The sequence below is a fragment of the Callithrix jacchus genome, chromosome 5 (genome assembly GCF_049354715.1).
Source record: "Callithrix jacchus isolate 240 chromosome 5, calJac240_pri, whole genome shotgun sequence".
Classification (NCBI taxonomy): Eukaryota; Metazoa; Chordata; class Mammalia; order Primates; family Cebidae; genus Callithrix; species Callithrix jacchus.
Window position 1 is genome coordinate 104,080,335 of NC_133506.1, and position 24,788 is coordinate 104,105,122.

General features: G+C 40.2%; 1 protein-coding gene across 4 annotated transcripts in view; it reads right to left on the bottom strand.

Moving 5' to 3' along the window:
- The window catches only part of TAOK1 (TAO kinase 1), a 168,749-nt gene that overhangs the window by 19,060 nt on the left and 124,901 nt on the right, over positions 1–24,788 (bottom strand). For all 4 annotated transcript variants that reach the window (XM_035303282.3, XM_054257062.2, XM_054257064.2 and 1 more), the window contains 4 exons: positions 15,388–15,624; positions 12,609–12,737; positions 7,762–7,965; positions 3,367–3,606 (listed from right to left, as the gene is read on the bottom strand). In XM_035303282.3, coding sequence (XP_035159173.1) covers positions 3,367–3,606; positions 7,762–7,965; positions 12,609–12,737; positions 15,388–15,624 — 810 coding nt within the window. The remainder of the gene's footprint in view (positions 1–3,366; positions 3,607–7,761; positions 7,966–12,608; positions 12,738–15,387; positions 15,625–24,788) is intronic.

Consider the following 24,788-nt stretch of genomic DNA (forward strand, 5'->3'; position numbering starts at 1 on the left):
ACAGATTGAAAACAAACAAAAACAAAAACAAAAAATCATTCATGGTTAACAAAATTGTTCAAAGTGCTTCTAGATAGAAATGAAACAATGAAATTTTAGATAGTACCTTTCTGCCTCAGTGAAACAGCATCCTTTCTTTTAAAAGTATTTATTTATTTAATTTTGAGATGGAGTCTCACCCTGTTGCCAGGCCAGAGTGTAGTGGCGTGATCTCAGCTCACTGAAACCTCTGCCTCCTGGGTTCAAGTGATTCTCCTGCCTCAGCCTCTCAAGTAGCTGAGACTACAGGCGCGTGCCACCAAACCCAGTTAATTTTTGTATTTTTAGTAGAGACAGCGTTTCACCATATTTGCCAGGATGGTCTCGATCTCTACTCGGCCTCGCAAAGTGCTGGGATTACAGGTGTGAGCCACCACGCCTGGCCAAAAGTTCTTATTTTTTTGAGATGAAATCTTGCTCTGTTGCCCAGGCTAGAGTGCAGTGGGGTGATCTTGGCTCACTGCAACTTCCACCTCCTGGGTTCAAGCAATTCTCCTGCCTCAGCCTCTTGAGTAGCTCTGATAATAGCCTGCCACTACACCCAGCTAATTTTTGTATTTTTAGTAGAGACGGGTTTCACCATCTTGGCCAGGCTGGTCTCAAACTCCTGACCTTGTGATTCACCTGCCTTGGCCTCCCAAAGTGCTGGGATTACAGGTGTGAGCCACCACTCCTGGCCCACAAGTTTTTATTTTTAAAACATTGTGCTGGGCCAGATGCGGTGGCTCACGCCTGTAATCTTAGCACTTTGGGAGGCCAAAGCAAGTGGATCACCTGAGGTCAGGAGTTTGAGACCAGTGGGGCCAACATGGTAAAACCCAGTCTCTACTAAAAATACACAAATCAGCTGGGTATGTTTGTGGGTGTCTGTAATCCCAATTACTCTGGAGGCTGAGGCATGAGAATCACTTGAACCTGAGAGGCAGGGGTTTCAGTGAGCCAAGATCATGCCACTGCACTCCAGCCTAGGTGATAAGAGCAAAACTCCGTTTCAAAACAACACAAACAAACAAAACCAAATATTTTGCCAGGAATACTGCAATCATTCCATGTCCCTGCCTTATGAGAAAAAAGAACTCCTTAAAATTTTTTCTTTAACAAGAGTAAAATTAATGCTTATACTAAGAATAAACTATATCCCTCAATGTGTGACTCAAGTGAAAGAGATGAATGCAAATTACATTTATTTCTACTCATTTAGTGCTGACAAAGCATCTCTGGATGGCAGCTAAAGAAACTGTGGAGTAGGCGGCAGATTTTCACCCAACCCTTTCCATAGAAATAGCACCCCACCCCCACGAATCCTAATCAACATAAATAAAATGTTCAAACTGCAGTCTCCTCTCCTCCATCAAACACAGTTGGGGCTATATTGTAAATTCTGGCTCCGTTACTTAAGGAGAAAATTGGAAGAGGCAACAACTACTTAAGTAAATAGAAATGTGATAACTTGGTGTTAAAATGTTCAAGCTAAGTAAACAGATCCACATAAAATAGGAGTAAAGTGGTGATTTTTCTTTCCTAACAGAAAACTTTTAGCTCACTTGTCATCAGAAAGGCATTTTATTTAAAGTCTCACTATGATAGTGAAACTTCATTTTCTCCTCACTTTTAATGTACTGAGAGAATCAAGACTACTGTTTATAAGCTTTAAAATGGAAAAGGCTCTAATGACAGGAAACAGAAAGAAATGGTTAAATGTCAAACAACTATCTATCACCCAAGCCCCAGAGAAATGTAGTTATATCAGATTTACGGTATGACTTTCAGTTTGGTTTGTTCCTTGGTGCTACTGGCTTTAAAACCATAATTAATTTTGCTGTCACATTGTTTGTTTTAAAAATCTTTTCATGGGAGATTGTCTATTCTGCAGCTAAATGATTATATACCTCCCCACTACAAAAACAAATCTAAAAAAATCGTAATTCCAGTTTTTCTAAGCATGAACTAAGGAAGGTTATGTTAGTAGTCAATATAATTACTCTGTAAATAATTACCTATTTTGAAGACACAGCAAGGTGAAATTTTACTCACATTCACATGAGAAAAAAAGCATTTTAACATTGTTTCTGTATTTTGTTCAGGAAAGCTTGTTTGAAGTTGGGTGGGCACTGAGAATACCATTGAATGTGTTGTAGCGTCTAGATTTTGACACAGATTGCCTCTGTGAATGAATTTCACTTTACCCCAGCAGAGTTATTCAGAGTAAAACCAAGAACCGTTTTATAGTTTAAGTATCAAATAGCTTATAAAAAGCCCTATTTATAAGGGCTGGATAGGGGTACAGAGGAAACTTTAGGAAATACTGTGAAAACTGGGCCTTATTGGATATAAATAAAAGTTTTAAATATACAGATATGTACAGAACAATGAGGTGCTTATCATCGATGACAGACTATACAGTGGGTGGTTTTATATATTGATTCATGTGATTTTACTCCTTTAAATATTTATTACAAGTTATAAGATTCAAAATTTCAGAATTCTTAACTGTACTTGACTTTGACGGAGGGAGATGGACCAGGTGGCTGGAGGAACAAGCATACAGAAGAAAACTTTTCTTTCTTTCTAACTGATAGCTACATAGCTAGAAACTTTTTATTTCATAATGCACTTTAAATTTGTACAAGTCAAATTTACAGCAAATTAAGGTTCCAAAATTTTATTACTTGGAACAACAGAGAGAAGCCAAATGGTTAGCTTGTTGACATGTAGAATATAATCGTGGCTTTGGAGATGTGAATTGAAAAAAACTTTTTTTTGAGACAGGGTCTTGCTCTGTTGACCAGGCTGGAGTGTTGTGGTATGATCCTGGCTCACTGCAACCTCCACCTCTTGGGTTCAAGTGAGTCTCCTGCCTCAGCTCCCGAAGTAGCTGGGACTATAGGCATGCACTGCTGCACCAAACTAATTTTTGTATTTTTAGTAAAGACAGGGTTTCGCCATGTTGGCCAGGCTGGTCTCGAACTCCTGACCTCAGATGATTAGCTTTTGTTGGCCTCCCAAAGTGCTGAGATTACAGGTGTGAGCCACCGTGCCGTGCCGTGCCCTGCCCTTTGGTAAATTTAAAATAAGAATCTTGATTCTTATTTACTAGCATTTCCCATGGTTAAAAATTATGCCACTTTTTTGTATTCTGATGTGAAATATAGAAGCAAAAGACTGTAGCAACCAGCACTCAACATTAAAATCAAGTAAAGATGCTAAAAATTAAAAGAAGCTTACTCAATTTCTTTATGACTAGACATTTGTCTTAAGGTATCCATCTAAGCAGGAAAATTTTTATCATTCTCTTCCCTGTTGTCACAAAGCTTAAGCTAATGATACCTTCAAACTCTTAGGCTGTTGTCGAACTTCCATGACATGCTTTCGTCTTAGTTCTCGTTCTCTTCGCTTATTATATTCCAGCTGGTTAGTGAGCTCAGTTTGATGCTGCAATCTGATCAACTCACAGCGCATCTTCTGAATTGTGTTGAGGTGGCGGAACTCCAGTTCTTGCATGGATTCATGCTGTCGAAGTAGCATGGCATGCTCTAAGTCCTTCTGAGTCTGTCTTTTGTTTAACTCCTAATCCATAACACAAAAAACAAAGGTATAATTTACAGCTGTATAATGCCAGAAAAAAATCCCAAGAAACAGAATAACCAGTAAACAGATGTAATTAACCCTCTGATTCAATTATAGTTGCATAGTAAATATTAGAGTTATTTCTATAAATGGGCAATTAGTAGCACAAATTTCCTTATATTCATTTACTATTTATTCATATTATTTTACTGCCATTAGCTTAAGATATTATTAAAACTATATCAAGAGGTTTAACATTCTTTTTTGTTAATTTTTAAAAATTTTTATTTTCTTCTATAGTAAGCATTTGAACATTCTTTTGTTTACTTCCTAATTTTATATTTGAAGAGGGCTCCCAAGTTATCATTTCAATTTCTTCAGAGTATTCTATTCAATTCTTTTTTTTTTTTTGAGACAGTCTCGCTCTGTCACCAGGCACCAGGCTGGAATGCAATGGCGTGATCTTGGCTCACTGCAACCTCTGCCTCCCGGGTTCAAGCAATTCTCCTGCCTCAGCCTCCAGAGTAGCTGGGACTACAGGCATGCACCACCACACTCAGCTAATATTTTTTGTATTTTTAGTAGAGACAGGGTTTCATCATGTTGGCCAGAATGGTCTCGATCTCTTGACCTCGTGATCCGCCTACCTCGGCCTCCCCAAGTGCTGGGATTACAGGCGTGAGCCACCGAGCCCATCTATTCTATTCAATTCTTTTACATGCAGTCTACTCTGGTTAGTGCAGTGATTTAGAACATGGACATTAGAGAGTTATGCTGCCTGTTTTCTAAATTCTGGCTCTGCTACTTGTAAGCAATGAGTCTCTCAGTTAGTTAAACTAATTGTGCTTCAGTTTCATCATTTCTCAAGTGCATGTAAGATAGCTATTGTACAGATTTAATGTGAAGATGAAATGAGTCAAAAACCAGAAAGTTCTCATAATAATACATAGTACATGGTACACAATAAATGTCATTCCTTTATTTTAGACCTCACAGGGGTCTAAAAATTTTTTAAATAGATTCTTAAAAGATTTTTGTTTCATATTGGAAACAAGTAAACACTTAACATCTACAATGTAAAAATCTTGCTACTTTTGCCTTTGCCAACTCTCTCCCCAGAGGCCAACAGTTTGGTGCATATGCTTCTCAACCTTCCCCAAGTTTATTCTGATTAGTTTATTATACAAAAACATACAGTTTCCTTTTAGACGGAGTTTCGCTCTTGTTACCCAGGCTGGAGTGCAATGGCGCGATCTCGGCTCACTGCAACCTCCGCCTCCTGGGTTCAGGCAATTCTCCTGCCTCAGCCTCCTGAGTAGCTGGGATTACAGGCACGCGCTACCATGCCTGGCTAATTTTTTGTATTTTCAGTAGAGACGGAGTTTCACCATGTTGACCAGGATGGTCTCGATCTCTTGACCTTGTGATCCACCCGCCTCAGCCTCCCAAAGTGCTGGGATTACAGGCTTGAGCCACTGCACCCAGCCACAAAAACATACAGTTTTAAAAACTGAACAACAATATATGTTTTAGGCACATAACTGGCTTTATTCTAATTTAATTAATTAATTTAATAATATAACACACAAGTATCCAGAATCAAATCAGTACATAAAAGATTTTTTTTTGAGACCAAGTGTCACTCTGTTGTCCAGGCTAGAGTGCAATGGTGCCATCTTGACTCACTGCAACCTCCGCCTTCTGGGTTCAAGTGATTCTTCTGCCTCAGCCTCTGAAGTAGCTGGGATTACAGGCAAGCACGACCATGCCTGGCTAATTCTGTAGTAAAAAATTTTACTAATTTCTAGTAAAGATGAGGTTTCATCATGTTGGCCAGGCTGGTCTCAAACTCATGACAAGTGTTCCACTTGTCTCGGCCTCCTAAACTTCTGTGATTATAGGCATGAGCCACTGTACCCGACCAGGTTTTTAATTTTCATTTTTAGAGACAGGGTCTCACTCTGTCACAAAGATTGGAGTACAGTGGCACAATCATACCTCACCGTAGCCAAGAGCTCCTGGGCTCAAGCAATCCTCCTGCCTTAGCCTCCTGAATAGTAGGGACAACAGGTAAGTTTCACCATGACCAGCCAATTTTTTTTTCTTTTTTTTTATATAAAAAAAATAGAGATGGGGTCTCGCTATGGTGCCCAGGCTGGAGTGCAGTGGCTATTCATAGGAGCGATCCCACTACTGATCAGCACGAGAGTTTTGACCTGCTCCGTTTCCGACCTGGGCTGGTTCACCCCTCCTTAGGCAACCTGGTGGTCCCCCGCTCCCGGGAGGTCACCATATTGATGCCGAACTTAGTGTGGACACCTGATCAGCATAGCACACTACAGCCCAGAACTCCTGAGCTCAAGAGATCCTCCAGCCTCAGCCTCCCAAACAGCTGGGACTACAGGCACATACCACCAAGCCTGGCTCCAGCCAATTAAAAAAAAAAATTGGGGGCTAGGTGTGGTGGCTCATGCCTGTAATTCCAGCACTTTGGGAGGCTGAAGCAGGCAAATCACTTGAGGTCAGGAGTTCGAGACCAGCCTGGTCAACATGATGAAACCCTGTCTCTACTAAAAATACAAAAATTAGGCCCAGCACAGTAGATCATGCCTTTTAATCCCAGCACTTTGGGAGGCTGAGGCAGGTGGATCACCTGAGGTAGGGAGTTCGAGATCAGCTTGACCAACATGGGAGAAACCCTGTCTCTAATAAAAATACAAAATTAGCCAAGTGTGGTGGTGCCGGCCTATAATCCCCATTACTCAGGAGGCTGAGGCAGGAGAACTGCTTGAACTGAACCCGGGAGGCACAGGTTGTGGTGAGCCGAGATGACACCACTGCACTCCAGCCTGGGCAAAACTCCAACTCAAAAAGAAAAAAAAAAAATTAGCAGGGCATGGTGGCACATGTCTGTAGTCCCAGATACCTGGGAGTCTGAGGCACGAGAATAGCTTGAACCTAGAGGCAGAGGTTGCAGTGAGCCAAGATCATGCTACTGTGCTCGAGCCTGGGCAAAAGAGCAAACGCTCTCTCAAAAAAATAAAAAATAAATAAAGATTAAAAATAAAAAATAAAATCAGTATTTTTCATTTTTCAGTTGTGGATTAGTTAATACATATTTATTGAATGCCTACTATGCATCAGAAACTGGGAGACTTAAAAAAAAATGCATCAATTCTGTGATTTCATACAACTTCCATTCTAGTGAGGGAGTCAGGAACAACTTCCCTACCCTGAAGCAACACATGCTTTTGTGAACACACATGTTCATGTGAGAAAGAGACGTACAAAGAACAATATATGTATTTAGTTAGTTGTCTGTTTGAGACAGGGTCTTGCTCTGTAGCCCAGGCTGGAGTGCAGTGGCATGATCATGGCTCACTGTAGCCTCAACCTCCTGGGCTCAGGCAATATTCAGCCTCAGTCTCCCAGGTAGTTAGGACTACAGGTGCACACCACTGCACCTAGCTAATGTTTTGTACACATATATTTTTTGTAGAGATAGGGATTCGTCACGTTGCCCTGGCTGGTCTCAAGCTCCTAGGATCAAGTGATCTGCCTGTCTTGGCCTCCCAAAGTGTTGGGATTAGTTACTGGACCCAGCTGCAAAGAATAATATTTCAAGAAGGAAGAAGAATGTATTAGTTAGTTGGTTAAGGCTGGGCAAGGCAGCTCACATCTGTAATCCTAGCACTTCAGGAGGCTGAGGCGGGCAGACCACATGAGGCCAGGAGTTCAAGACCAGCCTGGCCAACATGGCGAAAGCCTATCTCTACTAAAAATACAAAAATTAGCTGAGTGTGGTGGTGCACACCTGTAATCCTAGCTACTTGGGAGGCTGAGGCACAAGAATCGCTTAAACCCAGGAGGCAGAGGTTGCAGTGAGCCAAGATGGTGCCACTGCACTCCAGCCCTGGCAACATAGCAAGACTCTGTCTCAAAAAAAAAGTTGATGGTTAAGAAAGAGATTCTGAGGAAATGACATCTGAGCAAAGGCATACAGGGAGCAAACAATCCATGTGAATATCTGGGGAAGAATGATTCAGACAGAGGCAAGTATAAGTGCAAAGTCCCTGAGACTAGAATGGGATTAGAATATTTTCAGGAAAGATTGTTTAGATAAAGGATTTAAAATTTCTCATCATTCAAACTTACCTCCCTGACAAGGTCCTGCTCTAAGTTATGACGCCCAAGCAACATTCTTCTCTTGAAGCGACGGCATTCCAGCTCTAGGTATTGTCTCTGACGTCGAAGGAGGTTAGCTTCTTCCTCTGCTTGGAAATGCTGTATATTCTCCTTCTGCTTTGAAAGCCACTCTTGTTTTTCTTTTTTGGGGGTACTCTGGTTTTCATTTAGTTCCTGGTAACATAAAAAACAACTCAGTGAAAAATACACAAAAATAGGGCTGAGCATGGTGGCTCATGCCTGTAATCCCAGCACTATGGGAGACCGAGGCAGACAGATCACCTGAGGTCAGAAGTTTGAGACCAGCCTGGCAAACATGGCAAAACCCCATCTCTACTAAAATACAAAATTAGCTGGGTGTAGTGATGTGCACCTGTAGTCCCAGCTACTCAGGAGGCTGAGGCAGGAGAATCGCTTGAGCTCAGGAGGCAGAGGTTGCAGTGAGCTGAGATCGCACTCCAGTGACACTACGTCGCAAAAAACACAGGGGCCGGGTGTGGTGGCTCATGCCCGTAATCCCAGCACTCTGACAGGCCAAGATGGGTGGATTACCTGAGGTCAGGAGTTCGAGACCAGCCTGGCCAACATAGTGAAACCCTGTCTCTGTTAAAATACAAAAAAAATTAGCTGGGCATGGTGGCAGGTGCCTGTAGTCCCAGATACTTGAGAGGTTGAGGCAGGAGAATCGCTTGAACCCAGGAGGCAAAGGTTGCAGTGAGCTGAGAGCACGCCACTGCACTCCAGCATGGGCAACATAGTGAAACTCCATCTCAAAAAAAAAAAAAAAAAGAAAGAAAGAAAGAAAAAGAAACCATAAAAATTACCTATGTGGATGTTTTCATTTTGTATTGGTAAATTTTAAATAAAAGTTCTTAAGTGTGTTTCTTCTCTAATGCTCAGGCTGGGCAATGACCTCTAGAAGGCAGGTAGTATTTACATCTTTCTTGAGTTACCCAGTAAATCGGAAAAGAAAGAGATATGTACACCAGAAAACATGTAACTTTTATCTCTGCACAGCTACATTTCTGATGGTTCCTAACTTTGACACAATGACTGGTTAATAAAGTAAAACACATCCTTCTTTAAAACCTTCCCAAAAAGAGACAGAAGATAGTGCTTTCAGGTAAAAATCATGCATGAACTAGGGCAAAAAGAAAGTTAAACATCTCACTTCTTGGTTTCTGACATCCTTGATTTTTAGTAAAATTATGGAAGAACTCAAACTGGAAATTAAATGGAAAATAAAACCATGGGAGAATAGAGACCTACTTTATGAATTGTATTTAATATTCAGAATTAATAATGACTGAACAAATCAAAACTCATGATTTTCTATATTGTTTAAATACCAACACAAACTATCTCAATAAAAATGCATTTATATTAAGCAATGTGAAAAACTAGTGATATACTCAACGAAGCAGACTCTAGAATTTTTAAGACAGAATTTTGCTCTGTGACCCAGGCTGGAATGCATTGGCATGAATTCGGCTCACTGCAGCATGGACCTCCCAGGTTTGAGTGATCTCCCCACCTCAGACTTCTAAGTAGCTCAGACCATAGGCGTGTGCCACCGTGCCTGGCTAATTTTTTGTTTTTTGTAGAGAGAGCATCTCACCATGTTGCCCATGCTGATCTTGAACTCCTAGGCTCAAGCAATCCTCCCACCTCAGCCTCCCAAAGTGCTGGGATTAAAAGCATGAGCCACCCACCAGTCTGGCCTTGATACTTTTTAGATAAAAAAATACACTAGTATTAGCATTCTATGGCCAGGTATGGTGGCTCACATCTGTCTGTAATCCTAGCACTCTGGAAGGCCGAGGCTGGAGGACTGCTTGAGCAAGTTTGAGACTAGTTTGGGGAATATGGTAATAGTGTTTCTACAAAAAAATAAATTACAAAATTAGCTGGGCATGGTGATGTGCGTCTGTGGATGTGAACTACTTGGAAGGCTGAGGTAGGACGACTGCTTCAGCCTGGGAGGTCAAGGCTGCAGTGAACAGTGTTTGTGCCACTGTACTCCAGCCTAGGTGACAGAGCAAAACCCTGTTTCAAAACAAAAACAAAAAACCATCAACATTGCTCAGAACATAAATGGTGCATCTTTCTTAGGTATAGGATCATTTTTCAGGGACTACTGGAGGACCTCATGGTCTTTCCCTTTAGTTAATAAAACATTCAAACACATACAAATAAAAAACACATAAATTAGAACTTAAGAGTTTATGTATAGGCACACTATGGAAAGAGAAAGGAATAATATGGGCACATGTGTAGAGTATTATACCAGGTTATCTTTTTCTTTTTGAGACAGAGTCTTGCTTTTAACTCAGGCTCTTGTGCAGTGGCACAATCTCAGTTCACTGCAACCTCCACCTCCCAGTTTACAGCAATTATCCTGCCTCACCCTCTGGTGTAGCTGGAATTACGGGTGTGTGCCATCATGCCCGGCCAATTTTTTTATTTTTTAGTAGAGATGGGGTTTTCACCATGTTGGGCAGGCTGCTTTTGAACTCCTGACCTCAAGTGATCCACCCTCCCTGGCTTCCCAAAGTGCTGGGGTTACAGGTGTGAGCCACTGCACCTGGCCATACCTGGGTATCTCTTTCAAAATCTTCTGTGAGGGAACTTTCCCCACCAAGACTCTGATATGTCCCTTCCTTTCTACTGAGAATCATTGTTCTAAATGAACACAAATACATATACAAATATCTAGCTTCTAAAAGAAAATGAATTTATTAGTTTGACTATATGGTATATGCCTAAAGGATTATCTAAATATGGTATATAGTATATGACTAATATGACTATATGGTATATGCCTAAAGGATTATCTAAACTAATCCATAAAGCTAAACTCTCATTTCCCTGGAAAACAGAACAACTGCATTTTATTGAAGATTTATATATAGTTGGAAACTCTATTTTACTATTGTTTCAAACTTAAACTTCCAGTATAGAGTTTGATTTTGGAATTATTATTATTATTATTTATTATTATTTTTTTTAAAGACAGGGTTTCGCCATGTTGGTCAGGCTGGTCTTGAACTCCCGACCTCAGGTGATCCGCCCACCTTGGCCTCCGAAGTGTTTGGATTACAGGCGTGAGCCACCATGCCTGGCCTTTATTTATTTATTTATTTTTAAAAATTTTTATTATTATTTTTGTCTTTGGAATTATAGTCATGGGAATATATTGCAAGTTATACCCTTTAGTGTTGGAAAAATCTTGTCCATGAAGCTCACTTAGCAGAGTGGTTTGTATAGAGCAAGTCTTCGTGCCACCAATATGTACACAAGATGTACATATCTGATTATAAGGTAAATTCCTATACATACAAAAAGCATTATTATCTAGTAGATTATACTTATTTTATCAAAATCATCGATGTATCACAGTGTGCTAATTAATTATATGAGGGGACTAAAAATTTCAATCAGCCTGTAAGACGCAGGGGTAAATTAAAAGATGTATCATTTTTTTGTCCTGATGACTATCTTGAATAATGATCCTCTTTAAGAAGCTGTTGGCTGGGCACAGTGGTTCACACCTGTAATCCCAGCACTATGGAAGGCCAAGGTGGGTAGATCATGAGGTCAATATGGGGAAACCCTACCTCTATTAAAAATACAAAAATTAGCCAGGCGCAGTGGCAAGCGCCTATAATCCCAGCTACTCAGGAGGCTGAGGCAGGAGAACTGCTTGAACCTGGGTGGCAGAGGTGGCAGTGAGCCGAGATTGTACCACTGCATCTGAGCCTGAGCGACAGAGTGAGAATCCGTCTCAAAAAAAAAAAAAAAAAAAGGTGGGGGGTAGGGCAGCACAAGAGCCAGGCGTGGTGGCTCATGCCTGTAATCCCAGCACTTTGGGAGGCTGAGGTGGGTGGATTGCCTGCAGTCAGGAGTTTGAGACCAGCCTGGCTAACATGTTGGAACTCCATCTCCACTAAAAAAAATACATAAAAATTAGCCAGGCATGGTGGCGCACACCTGTATCGATGTGGGGGATGGGTTGTAGTGAGCCAAGATTGGCCAAGATTGCGCCACCGCATTCTAGTCTGTTCGACAGAGTGAGACTCTTGTCTCTACAACAAAAAAAGGCAGCACAAGAAAGGGCCAATATGAAACCCTGTAGTCACAAAGAAAGAATCAGCATATTCTACTTTAAAAAAAACTGATAAGCAAATATCCCACTTACTCTTATTCTACATATAAACTGACATAAGAACAATTATAATCTTCTGATCCAAAAGTAAGATATTATTGTTTACTTTTAAAGTAATAAATGTGATTAGGTGCAGTGGCTTATGCCTATAATCCCAGCACTTTAGGAAGCTAAGGTGGGCACATTGCTTGAGCCAGGAGTTTGAGCCCAGCCTGGGCAACATGGTAAGACCCTGTCTCTACAAAAAATAAATTTAATAATTAGCCAGGAGTGGTGGTGTGTGCCTGTGGCCCAGCTACTTGGGAGGCTAAGGCAGGATTGCTTGAGCATGGGAGGTCCAAGCTGCAGTGAACTATGATTGTGCCACTGCAGTCCAGCCGTGGAACAGAACAAGACTGTCTCAAAAAATAAATATAAAAAATAAAAACATTAAAAAAGTATATTTGCAGGAAATGATTCATTTTAGATCTTACTCAACTAAATAACTCAGTTAAGGGTAAGATTATAATCAATGTCATCATTTAAACTAATACCCATTTAATGGCCACAAACAGCAAAAGATAATTTTATCCTAATGGTTCTATGAGTTAATCACCACTGGATATAATTAATAAGCAAATAATTTGCTTGAAAACTTTAATGACATAAGTACCTCTTTAAGCTGCTCTTTTCGAAGTTTATACTCTCTTTTCTGGGACTCTAGAAAACTATTCAGTTCTTTCTTCTGTTGGGCCTGAATATGTTGCTGAAACTTTTTCTCTTCATTGGACATCACTTTAGCCTACATGAAATTTAAAAAATGAATCAAATTAGTTAAGTAGATAGATTTAAAGCAGCAGTTTAATATACATCACTAAGAATACCTTTTTTTCCATAAGAACAAAAAAATCACTAGAAACATCAAAATAAAAGACCGAACCAAATTATAAACATGTGCTACTTGGCATCCTTATTTGAACTTCATAGAATTAGTAAGATGAAATTCATCTTTGAAATGTTGATCTCTTACAGGGTCAAAAATGTTTTCAACTTTTTATTTCATTTAACAGAAGTATACCCTCCTCCCAACCCTCAATCCCTCAATGAAACAAAACAAATGCTATATTTTATTTCTGATTCTATATGCAATACATGTTCATTGTAGTACATTTACAAAATAGAGAAAAACAAGAAAAATATTATGTAATTTTAGTATCCAGAGATAACCAGTGTAAACATTTTGGTGGTATCTTTTCTAATGTTTTCTTTTATTATTATTATTTTTGAGACAGAGTCTTGCTCTGTCACCCAGACTGTAGTGCAGTGGCGTGATCTCAGCTCACTGCAACCTCTGTCTCCCAGGTTCAAGTGATTCTCCTGCCTCAGCCTCCCAAGTAGCTGGGACTACAGGGATGTGTTACCACACCTGGCTAATTTTTTGTATTTTCAGTAGAGATGAAGTTTCACCATGTTGGCCAGGCTGGTCTCAAACTCCTGACCTTAGGTAATCCACTACACCCAGCCTCTAATTTTTTCTATAAATGTACATGTCTCAAATATATGTGTGTGTATATGTTTGTGTGTATGTATATGTATATATGCATGTATATAATTAAGTAGGCATGGTTGGCTCATGCCTGTAATCCCAACACTTCGGGAGGCTGAGGCAGGAGGATCACCTGAGCCCAGGAGTTCAAGACCAGCTGGGTAACATGGCAAGTCCCTGTCTCAAAAAATGTTACAGGGTTTCACTGTCACCCAGGCTGGAGTGCAGTGGTACAATCATGGCTCACTGCAGCTGCCTCCTGGAGTCAAGTGGTCCTCCTTCCTCAGCCTCCCGAGTAGCTGGAACTACAGGCATATGCCACTATGCTCAGCTAATTTTTTTTTTTTGTGGAAACAGAGTCTTCCTATGTTGCCCAGGCTGGTCTTGAACTCCTGGGCTCAAGTAATCTTCTCACCTTGGCCTCCTAAAGTAGTGGGATTACAGGTGTGAGCCACTGTGCCCATCTTGGTTATATACTTTTAAAACAAATTTGTAATCACATTGCACATCAGCTTCAGAAATTGTTTTCCTAAGTATGTTAGTATTGCCTCTTCCTAAGCTATTAAAAATAATATCAGCCAGGTGTGGTGGCTCATGCCTTTAATCCCAGCACTTTGGGAGGCCGAAGCAGGCGGGTCACCTGACGTCAGGGGTTTCAGACCAGCCTGATCAACATGGTAAAACCCCATCTCTACTAAAATAAAAATAATACAAAAATCAGACAGGCATGGTGGCACACACCTATAGTCCCAGCTACTCGGGAGGCTGAGGAAGGAGAATCATTTGAACTTGGAAGGCGGAGGTTACAGTGAGCCAAGATTGCACCACTGCACTTCAGCCTGGGCAACTGAGGGAGACTCCATCTCAAAAAAATCCAATGTCCAGAGGATTTTAAATATCTGTACATTGTTTTATCAAATTATTTCAAAATTAAATATTTATTTCTACCATAAATTATTTCGCCAAAGTCCCTACTACTATGAGAATGATTCCTTTTTTGTGAAAAGGGAGAACAGGGTAGCTATGATAAATAATGCCTCACTGCAGAGTACCTGGACATATTTTAATGACATGTTGTGAATTTACTGAGAAGTCTACATTTTACTTGACAAACATGGCTATCAAAAAAAGTGAAAACAATGGAACACCAAAAACATTAGAAGAAAAGTTTTCACATAACAAAAATCCTAAAAAAATAAACTTTTATCATGTGAAATAATGACAACTATTTGTCAATAATCAAATGAAACTCAATCTGAATCTTTCATAATTTATAATCTCCAACATTGTCTCTATATATTACAGTAATTTTCAATCATTCTGTTATTAAAATGCAGACAGAAATTCAAGGGTGGTTTCCAAAAAATACAAAAAAGAGAATAATGACATATTGAGACCTAAATCACCTAATGATAGATTTAGCAAACTCCTCAGATAACCAGGAAATGAAAAGCTTAAAATAACTGAGTAACTTACTGTGATACTTATAAAACTATCAGGAATCAGGAAATGATTCCATATCTTATTAGTTCCCTGACCTAGTACTTGATAGTAAAACACATCAATTTTTCATACTCAAAATTTTGTTGACTATTACAAAAACTGTAAAATGGACTACTACAATGAATAATTAGTTTTAGGACTGATTTGTTTTAAATGATGCACACACAAAATTAGTGAAAGAAAAAACAGGTGCCACCTTTTTTTGTGATATCAATTTACAGAAAGCTTTTTTTTTTTTTTTTTTTTTTACAGAAAGCTTTATATAAGTCACATAAATGCTTCTCCTTTTCCCCAGTTTGCTTGGTTCCTGGGAACAGATACTCTAACATCAAACTGCCATGTTGGTTAATTCTGAGATATTCAAAACCTAAAATAAGCAAATTAATAATACTGAATAAGCCACCTCTTTCTCCATAGCAGCTTGGTGTTTCTTGATAAGTTTCTCCATTTCTGCAGCAAAATTGTTACGCTGAGTTTCAAGATCTTTGTCTAATCTGAGGCGATGTTCATCCATCTCAGCCTTTAGCTTATTTTCCAGAGTCATTAGTTGCTTTTGATGTTGTCGCCTCATTCGCTTATAGCCAGACATTTGTTCTCTAAGCTCAGAGTCCTGCTCATGTTCTTGCATTTGCCTTGTTACCTAGACATACAAGTAATGGAAGGAAAAGATGAAAATAAAACATTCTTCTCCAAAAAACATTTTAGTCCAATCTATAGTAACTACAATAATGTAAAATATCCCAATATTAGCAGATTCCAAGGAAATTTCTAACAAGTCTTTTAAAGAAATAGACTGGTTCTAACATTTATATGAAAATATAAAAGAACCTAGAATAGTCAAAACAATCTTAAGAAAAAAAAAACAATTGAAGGACATGCACTATAGTAATCAAGACAATGTGGTACTAGCTTTAAGATAGGCTAAGTAGATCAATGACATAGAATAAAAACTAGAAACAGATCCACATATGTTCAATTGATTTTTCTACCAAGAAAGTCAAATTAGCCGGGAGCAGTGGTTCACGCATGTAATCCCAGCACTTTGGGAGGCTGAGGCGGGTGGATCATGAGGTCAACAGATCAAAACCATCCTGGTCAACATGGTGAAACCCCATCTCTATTAAAAATACAAAAAATTAGCTGGGCATGGTGGCGCGTGCCTGTAATCCCAGCTACTCAGGAGGCTGAGGCAGGAGAATTGCCTGAACCCAGGAGGTGGAGGTTGCGGTCAGCCAAGATCGTGCCATTGCACTCCAGCCTGGGTAACAAGAGCGAGACTCCATCTCAAAAAAAAAAGAAAGTCAAGTTAATTCAGAGGATAGTGTTCTTAACAAATCCTGCTGAAACAATTGGTTCGTTACATAGAAAAAACCCAAATAAACCTTGACTCCCTATATCGTTCATGTCATATACAAAAATTAATTTGAGAAGGATCATTTGACCCAAATGTAAAACCCAGAATCAGAAAGGAGAAACACAAAATAGCTTTATAATCTTAAAGTAAGCAAATACTTCTTGGGCAGGACACAAAAAACACCACAAAGAAAAAGGGGGGAAAAAAAACCCTCAATTTTAAAATCAGGATAAAATATGCATAACATAAAATTAATCACTTGAAAATGAATAATTCAGTATGTTTAGTATATTTACCATGCCATGCAACTATCAGCTTTATCTAGTTATGAAGCGTGTTTATCACCTCAGAAGAAAATCCCACACCTGTTAAGAAGTTGCCCACCCTTCATTCTCCCCTTCTGGTAACCATCAGTCTGCTTTTTGTCTCTATAGATTTATCTATTCTGCATATTTCACATAAGTAGTATCATATAATATATGAGCTTTTATGTCTGGTTCTTTCACTTAGCATATTTTTGAAGTTTATCCATGTTGTGGCATGTATCAGTATTTCGTTTGCTTTTATCGCTGAATAAAATTCCACTGTATGTATATAGTACTATTTGTTTATCCACTCATTCACCGATGGACATTTGTGTTGTTTCCATCTTTTGGCTACTGTGAAAACTGCTGCTGTGAATATGTGTGTACATGTCCTTGTCTGAGTACCTGTTTTCAAATCCTTTAAAAAATGTTATTAATATGTTTTGATTGACAGATTATAATTGTATACATTTATGGATACGTACTGATATATGTATTAAATATATTAAATCAATCTAATTAAATATCCACCACTTTCCTTCTGCATCATTTTTTATGGTGAGACATTTGAGATTTACTTTTAGTTATTTCAAAATAGTCAATATATTATTGTTGGCTAGAGTCACCTGGCTGTGCAAAGGATCTCAAAACCTATTCCTCCTATCTTTCTGAAACTTCGTACACTTTGATCAACAACTCCCCATTTCTCTCCCTCCCTAACCTCTGGTAACCATCATTCTACTCTCTACCTTTGTTCTATGAGTTCAATTTTATTTTTTAAGATTTCACATAAAATCAAGATCATGTAGTCATCTGTCTTTCTGTGCTTGCCTTATTTCACTTAGCATAATCCTCGAGATTCAACCATGTTCTTGCAAATGACAGGATTTTTCCCCATTTAAGGGCTAAATGGTATTCCACTGTGTATATATGCTACATTTTCTTTATCCATTCTTCCACTGATAGACACTTAGGTTGATTCCATGACTTAGCTATTGTGAATAATGCTGCAATGAACATGGGAGTGCAGAAATCTCCTCAACCTACTAATTTCAGTTACTTTGAACATATACCCAGAAGTGGAATTACTGGATCATATGGTAGTTCTATTTTTAGTTTAGTTTTTGTTTTTTTTGAGATGGAGTTTCACTCTTGTTACCCAGGCTGGAGTGCAATGGCACGATCTCGGCTCACTGCAACTTCAGCCTCCTGAGTTCAAGCAATTCTCCTACCTCAGCCTCCTGAGTAGCTGGGACTACAGGCACATGCCACCATGCCCAGCTAATTTTTGTATTTCTAGCAGAGACGGGGTTTCACCTTGTTGACCAGGATGGTCTTGATCTCTTGACCTCCTGATACACCCGCCTAGGCCTCCCAAAGTGCTGGGATTACAGGCGTGAGCCACCGTGCCCGGCCCAATCTATTTTTAGTTTTTTGAGGAACCTCCATACCATTTTCCCAAATGGCTATACTAATTAAGTTTATCACCAACAATGTATAACAGTTCCCCTTTTTGCCAACACTTGCTATCTTTCATTTTGTTGATAACATTTTCAATTCCTTTTCAAAGACAGGGTTGCTCTGTTGCCCATGCTGCAGTGTAGTGGCATGATCTCAGCTCACTGCAGTCTCTGCCTCCCAGGTTCAAGTGATTCTCCCACTTCAGCCTCCTGAGTAGCAGGGACTATAGGCATGCAGCACCACATCCAGCTAACTTTTTGTATTTTTAGTAGAGACAGGGTTTTACCATGTTGGCCAGGATGATCTCAAACTCCTGATTTCAAGTGATCTACCCACCTCGGCCTCCCAAAGTGCTGGGATTACAGGCGTGAGCCACTGTGCCTGGCCATATTTTCAATTTTTTTTTTGAGACAGAGTTTCACTCTTGTGGCCCAGGCTGGAGTCCAGTGGTGCAATCTTGGCTCACTGCAACCTCTGTCTTCCAGGTTCAAGCAATTCTCCTGCCTCAGCCTCCCAAGTAGCTGGGCCACCACACCTGGCTAATTTTTTGTATTTTTAGTAGAGTCGGTGTTTCACTTTGTTGGCTAGGATGATCTTGATCTCCTGACCTCGTGATCTACCTGCCTCGGCCTCCCAAAGTGCTGGGATTACAGGTGTGAGCCACCTCACCCAGCCTATTTTCAATAAATTTGGGTAATTCTATGTTTACTTTTTCAAGGAATCACTATTTTCTACAGTGGATTAACCATTTAACCTTCTTCTACCAGCCATACACAAGAGTTACAATGTCTCCACATGCTAACACCTGCTATTTTCTGCTTCTTAACACCCATCCTAGTGTTAAGTGGTGCCTCATTGTGATTTTGTTTTGCATTTCCCTAATGACTAAGGATGCTGAGCATCTTTTCATGTGCTTATTGTCCACTCATAAAACTTCTTAGGAGGCCGGGTGCAGTGGCTCATGCCCGTAATCCTGGCACTTCGGGAGGCCAAGGAGGGTGGACTGCCTGAGCTCAGGAGTTCCAGACCAGCCTGACAACATGGTGAAACCCCAACTCTACTAAAACACAAAAACTTAGCTGGATGTGGCAATGTTCACCTGTAGTCCAACAACTTGGGAGGCCGAGGCAGGAGAATCACTTGAACCTGGGAGGCCAAGGCTGTGGTGAGCCAAGATCGTACCACTGCACTCCAACCTGGGGGACAGAGCGAGACTCCATCTCAAAAAAAAAAAAAACAACTTCTTGGGAGTAATGGTTGTTCAAGTTTTTTGGCCACTTTTTAATTGGTTGTTTAAACTAGATTAATTTTTCTAAATTATTTTGTTGTGGTAAAATACACATAAAATTCACCATCTTAATCATTTTAAGTTTACAGTTGAGTAGTATTGAAGCATTCATATTGTTGCACAACCATCAATTCCAACCATCTCCAGAGTTCTTTTCTTTCTTTTTTTGTTTTTTTTTTAAACATCTTTTTCCTGAACACCTTTACTTAGGTCTAATCTCGTATTTGTACCATTTCCTCAAATTTACTTTGAAAAAAGAGCTTCACTGTGTGTTGCTGTCATACACATTCTCTTACCCAACCATGGACCTCTTTCTTCCCCTTAAGGTGCACTTCATCTAATTTTTTTAGCACTGGTCTGGCCTTTTTGGAGGAGGTGGAGTAGCTCAAAGTTCCTTTAATCTTGCAAAAGTGAAACTCAGTATTCATTAAACAATAACTCTCCATTCCCTACTCCCATGATTCCTTGGCAGTCACCATTCTACCTTCCATCTCTATAAATCTGACTTTAGCTACTGTGAATAATACTGTTTTTAACACTTGTACAAATATCTCCTAGAGAACCTGCTCTCAATTCTTTTGTGTATGTACCCAAAAGTAGAATTGCTGGATCACATGGTAACTCTATTTTCAATTTTTTGAGACCTGCCATATTCTGTCCCTAGCATCCATACCATTTCTCATTCCCACCAACAACGGAAGGGTTCTAATTTCTCCACATCCTCAACAACACCTATTTTCTGTTTTTTTGACCGTAGCCATCTTAATGGGTGTGGAGAGATATCTCATAGTTGTGAGATGCATTTCTGTAATGATCAGTGATGCTGAACATCTTTTTATGTGTTTGTTGGCCATCTGTATTTGTTCTTTGGAGAAATATCTATTTAAGTCCTTTGTCCTTTTTTTTTTTTTTTGAGATGAAGTTTCACTCTTGTTGTCCAGGATAGAGTGCAATGGCTCAATCTCAGCTCACTGCAACCTCTGCCTCCCAGGTTCAAGCGATTCTTCTGTCTCAGCCTCTGGAGTAGCTGGGATTACAGGCATGCACCACCACGCCCAGCTAATTATGTATTTTTAGTAGAGATGGGGTTTCTCCATATTGGTCAGGCTCAGGCTGGTCTAGAACTCTTGACCTCAGGCGATCCACCTGCCTTGGCCTCCCAAAGTGCTGGGATTACATGCGCGATCCACTGCACCCAGCCCCTTTGTCCATTTTTTAATTGGATTTCAAATTTGATTTTGAAATGCTTAAATTTTTAGTTTAAATTTAAAAGTTTAAAAAAATTTTTAATTTTGCAGCAAGACAATGGTAAGAGAATAGTAAAAGAAGGAATAGGCAAATTACAGATGGAGAAAAAATATTTGCAAGCTACATGAGATGCAGTATCTGATTATGTACTGTCCTGACTACATGAAAAAAAAATCCTCCAAATCAGTATTAGAAGCCAAATAAATGAACACTCAACCAAATGAAACATGGCATAAGACTTAAAGAGATGCTTGATTAAAGAAGATATGGACAGACAATAAGCATATAAAACGCTGATTATGGCAACATCTTTAGTCAAAGGGAAATGCAAAGTAAAACCACAGCAACATTCCATTTCACACCTACCAGAATGGTTAAAATAACAGACTAACAACATCTAAGGTTGGAGAGGATATGGACCAACCGAAACTCTTTACTCATTGCTAATAAGCTTATGAAATCATACAATCATTTTGGAAAACTGACAATTTCTTATAACATTAAACATACATATACTCTACAATTCAGCACTTCTACACTTAGGTAGTCCCAGAAAAGAAATTCAAACATCAGTTCACATAAATACTTAGTCACAGATGTTTATAGCAGCCTTATATGTAATAGCTCCAAATGTGAAACAAACCAAATGTTCATTAAGAGAAGATAAACAAATTGTATATTGACACAATGGAAAACTACAGCAATAAAAAAGAATGAACTTTGATCAATACAACACGGATGAATGTTGGGCCATTCATCTGGGCCTAGTGACTCATGCCTGTAATCCCAGCACTTTGGGAGGCCAAGGTGGGTGGATCGCTTGAACCCAGGGGTTAGAGATCAGCCTGGGCAACATGGTGAAACCCTGTCTCAACAAAAAATTCACCAGGCATGGTGGTGCACACCCGTTGTACCAGCTATTAGGGAGGCTGAAGTGGGAGGATCACCTGAGCAGGGGCGCTGGGGGCAGATAAGGCTGCAGAGAGCCATGATCATGCCACTGTACTCCAGTCTGGTGATGGCATGAGATACTATCTCAAAAACAAAAAACAAAACATTAACCTAAGCAAAGCCAGGTACATTCTATGTGACTTCACTCACAGGAACTCTAAGAACATTCAAACCATGGTTAAGAAACAGAGGTGATGGTAATAGGAGTGAGGAGTTTACTAAAAAGGAATGTAAAGAGAATTTTCTGGGGTGATAGCAATTTGACAGAGAGTTGGCCCTCTGTATTGTGGGTTCTGCATCTGTAGATTCAACCAAACTCAGAAAATATTAGGGAAAAAAAGAGAACTGTGTACCAAATACGTTGACTTCTTTTCCTTGATATTATTCCTTAAAAAATACGGTATAAGCCAAGCACAGTGGCTCAGGCCTATAACCCAGCACTTTGGGAGGCAGAGGCGGGTGGATCATGAGGTCAGAAAATTGAGACCAGCCAGGCTAACATGGTAAAATCCAGTCTCTACTAAAACTACAAAAAATTAGCCAGGCCTGGTGGCATGCGCCTGTAATCTCAGCTACTCAGGAAGCTGAGGTAAGAAAATTGCTTGAACCCTGGAGGTGGAGGTTGAAATTAGCTGAGATTGCACCACTGCACTCCAGCCTGGGTGACAGAGCGAGACTCTGTCTCAAAAAAAAAAAAAAGACCCAGCCAGGCGTGGTGGCTCATGCCTGTAATCCAAGCACTTTGGAGGCCAAGGCGGGCAGATCACTTGAGGTCGGGAGTTCAAGACCAGCCTGACTAACACGGTGAAACCCCATCTTTTATTTAAAACAAACAAACAAACAAAAAACCCAAAACAGTATAACAATTATTTACATAGACTATACATTGTGTAATCTAGAGAAAATTTAAACTATATGGGAGGATGGGCATAGGTTATATGCAGATACCACACCATTTTTTTTTTTTGAGATGGAGTCTCATTCTGTCGCCTAGGCTGGAGTGCAGTGGCGGGGTCTCGGCTCATTGCAATCTCTGCCTCCTGGGTTCAAGCAACTACTTGGCCTCCTGAGTAGGTGGGATTATAGGCATCCATCACCACACCTGGCTAATTTTTGTATTTTCAGTAGAGACAGGGGTTTTGCCATGTTGGCCAGGCTGGTCTTGAACTCCTGACCTCAACTGATCTACCCAACTCGACCTTTCAAAGTGCTGGGATTACAGGTGTGAGCCACTGTGCCCAGCCCACCATTTAATTTAAGGGACTTGGGTGTCTGTTAATTTGGTGATTTGTGGAGGGTCCTGAAACCAATCCCTGGCAGATAATGACAAATAACTGTACCTTGTTTCAGATGGTTAAGGCAGGTGTATAGAATTGTAAAAACTCTTCAAATTGAATATCTAAGATCTCTGTATTTTATTGTATGAAAAAAATACAAGGCAGAAGAAGGTAGACTAAGTTATGGTATATCACACTCATAAAGAATAATATAGCTACACTTATTTGTATAAAAAAAGACTTATGCTCTTATTTTTTTTTGAGACAGAATCTTGCTCTGTCACCAGGCACTCTGAGTACAGTGGCAAGATCTTGGCTCACTGCAACCTCCACCTCCCTGGTTCAAGTGATTCTCCTGCTTCAGCCTCCCAAGTAGCTGGGACTACAGGCACATGCCACCATGCCCAGCTAACTTTTTTTTGTTGTATTTTTTATTTGAGATGGGGTTTCACCATGTTGGCCAGAATGGTCTCGATCTCTTGACCTCATGATCCACCTGCCTTGGCTTCCCAAAGTGTTGGGATTATAGGCATGAGCCAACACGTCCGGCCTGCTCTGAATATTTTAAGTAAAATAAATGAAACTATTGGCTTTACAAAAATAATTTTTGTTTTTAAAAGACAGTCTTGGGCCAGGCGCGGTGGCTCAAGCCTGCAATCCCAGCACTTTGAGAGGCCGAGGCAGGTGGATCACGAGGTCAAGAGATCGAGACCATCTTGGTCAACAGGGTGAAACCCCATCTCTACTAAAAATACAAAAAATTAGCTGGGCATGGTGGCGCGTGCCAGTAATCCCAGCTACTCAGGAGGCTGAGGCAGGAGAATTGCCTGAACCCAGGAGAAGGAGGTTGCGGTGAGCCGAGATCGCGCCATTGCACTCCAGCCTGGGTAACAAGAGCGAAACTCCGTCTCAAAAAAAAAAAAAAAAGACAGTCTTACTCTGTTGCCCACGGTGGAGCGTAGTGGCACAATCTCAGCTCACTGCAACCTCAACCTCCTGGGTTCAAGCAATTCTCCTACCTCAGCCTCACAAGTAGCTGCGATTACAGGCACCCGCCACCATGCCCGGCAAATTTTTTTGTATTTTTAGTAGAGGCGGGGTTTCACCATATTGGCCAGGCTGATCTTGAACTCCTGACCTTGTGATCTGTCTGCCTCGGCCTCCCCAAAGTGACTTACCAAGAGGTTTTCCTTTGAGCTGATCCTTCTCTACATATTTATCAAAACAGTCATGCAAAAATTAAGCAATGTTTACCACTTGTTCTGTTCAAAGTGTTATTTACATGTTAGAGAAATGCTGCAGAAGAGTGGGAATAACCTGACTTACAGTAAGGTACTATGTTCCTGACCCCATATGTCATATAGATTCGTGAACTACAGTATAGGATTTATAACATCTGCTTATTACATAGTTGAGAAGTCAGATAGCTCTCCTATCTTTTTTTTCCCATTATATATATATATATATTTTTTTTTTTTTTTTTTTTGATACAGAGTCTTACTCTGTCACCTAGGCTGGAGTGCAGTGGTGCTATCTCAGTTTACTGCAACTTCTACCTCCCAGGAATTACAGGTGCCTGCCACCATGCCCAGCTAATTTTTGTATTTTTAGTCAAGATGGGGTTTCGGCCAGGCGCGGTGGCTCACGCCTGTAATCCCAGCACTTTGGGAGGCCAAGGCGGGTGGATCACGAGATCAAGAGATCGAGACCATCCTGGTCAACATGGTGAAACCCCACCTCTACTAAAAATACAAAAAATTAGCTGGGCATGGTGGCGCATGCCTGTAATCCCAGCTACTCAGGAGGCTGAGGCAGGTGAATTGCCTGAACCCAGGAGGCGGAGGTTGCGGTGAGCCGAGATCGCGCCATTGCACTCCAGCCTGGGTAACAAGAGAGAAACTCCATCTCAAAAAAAAAAAA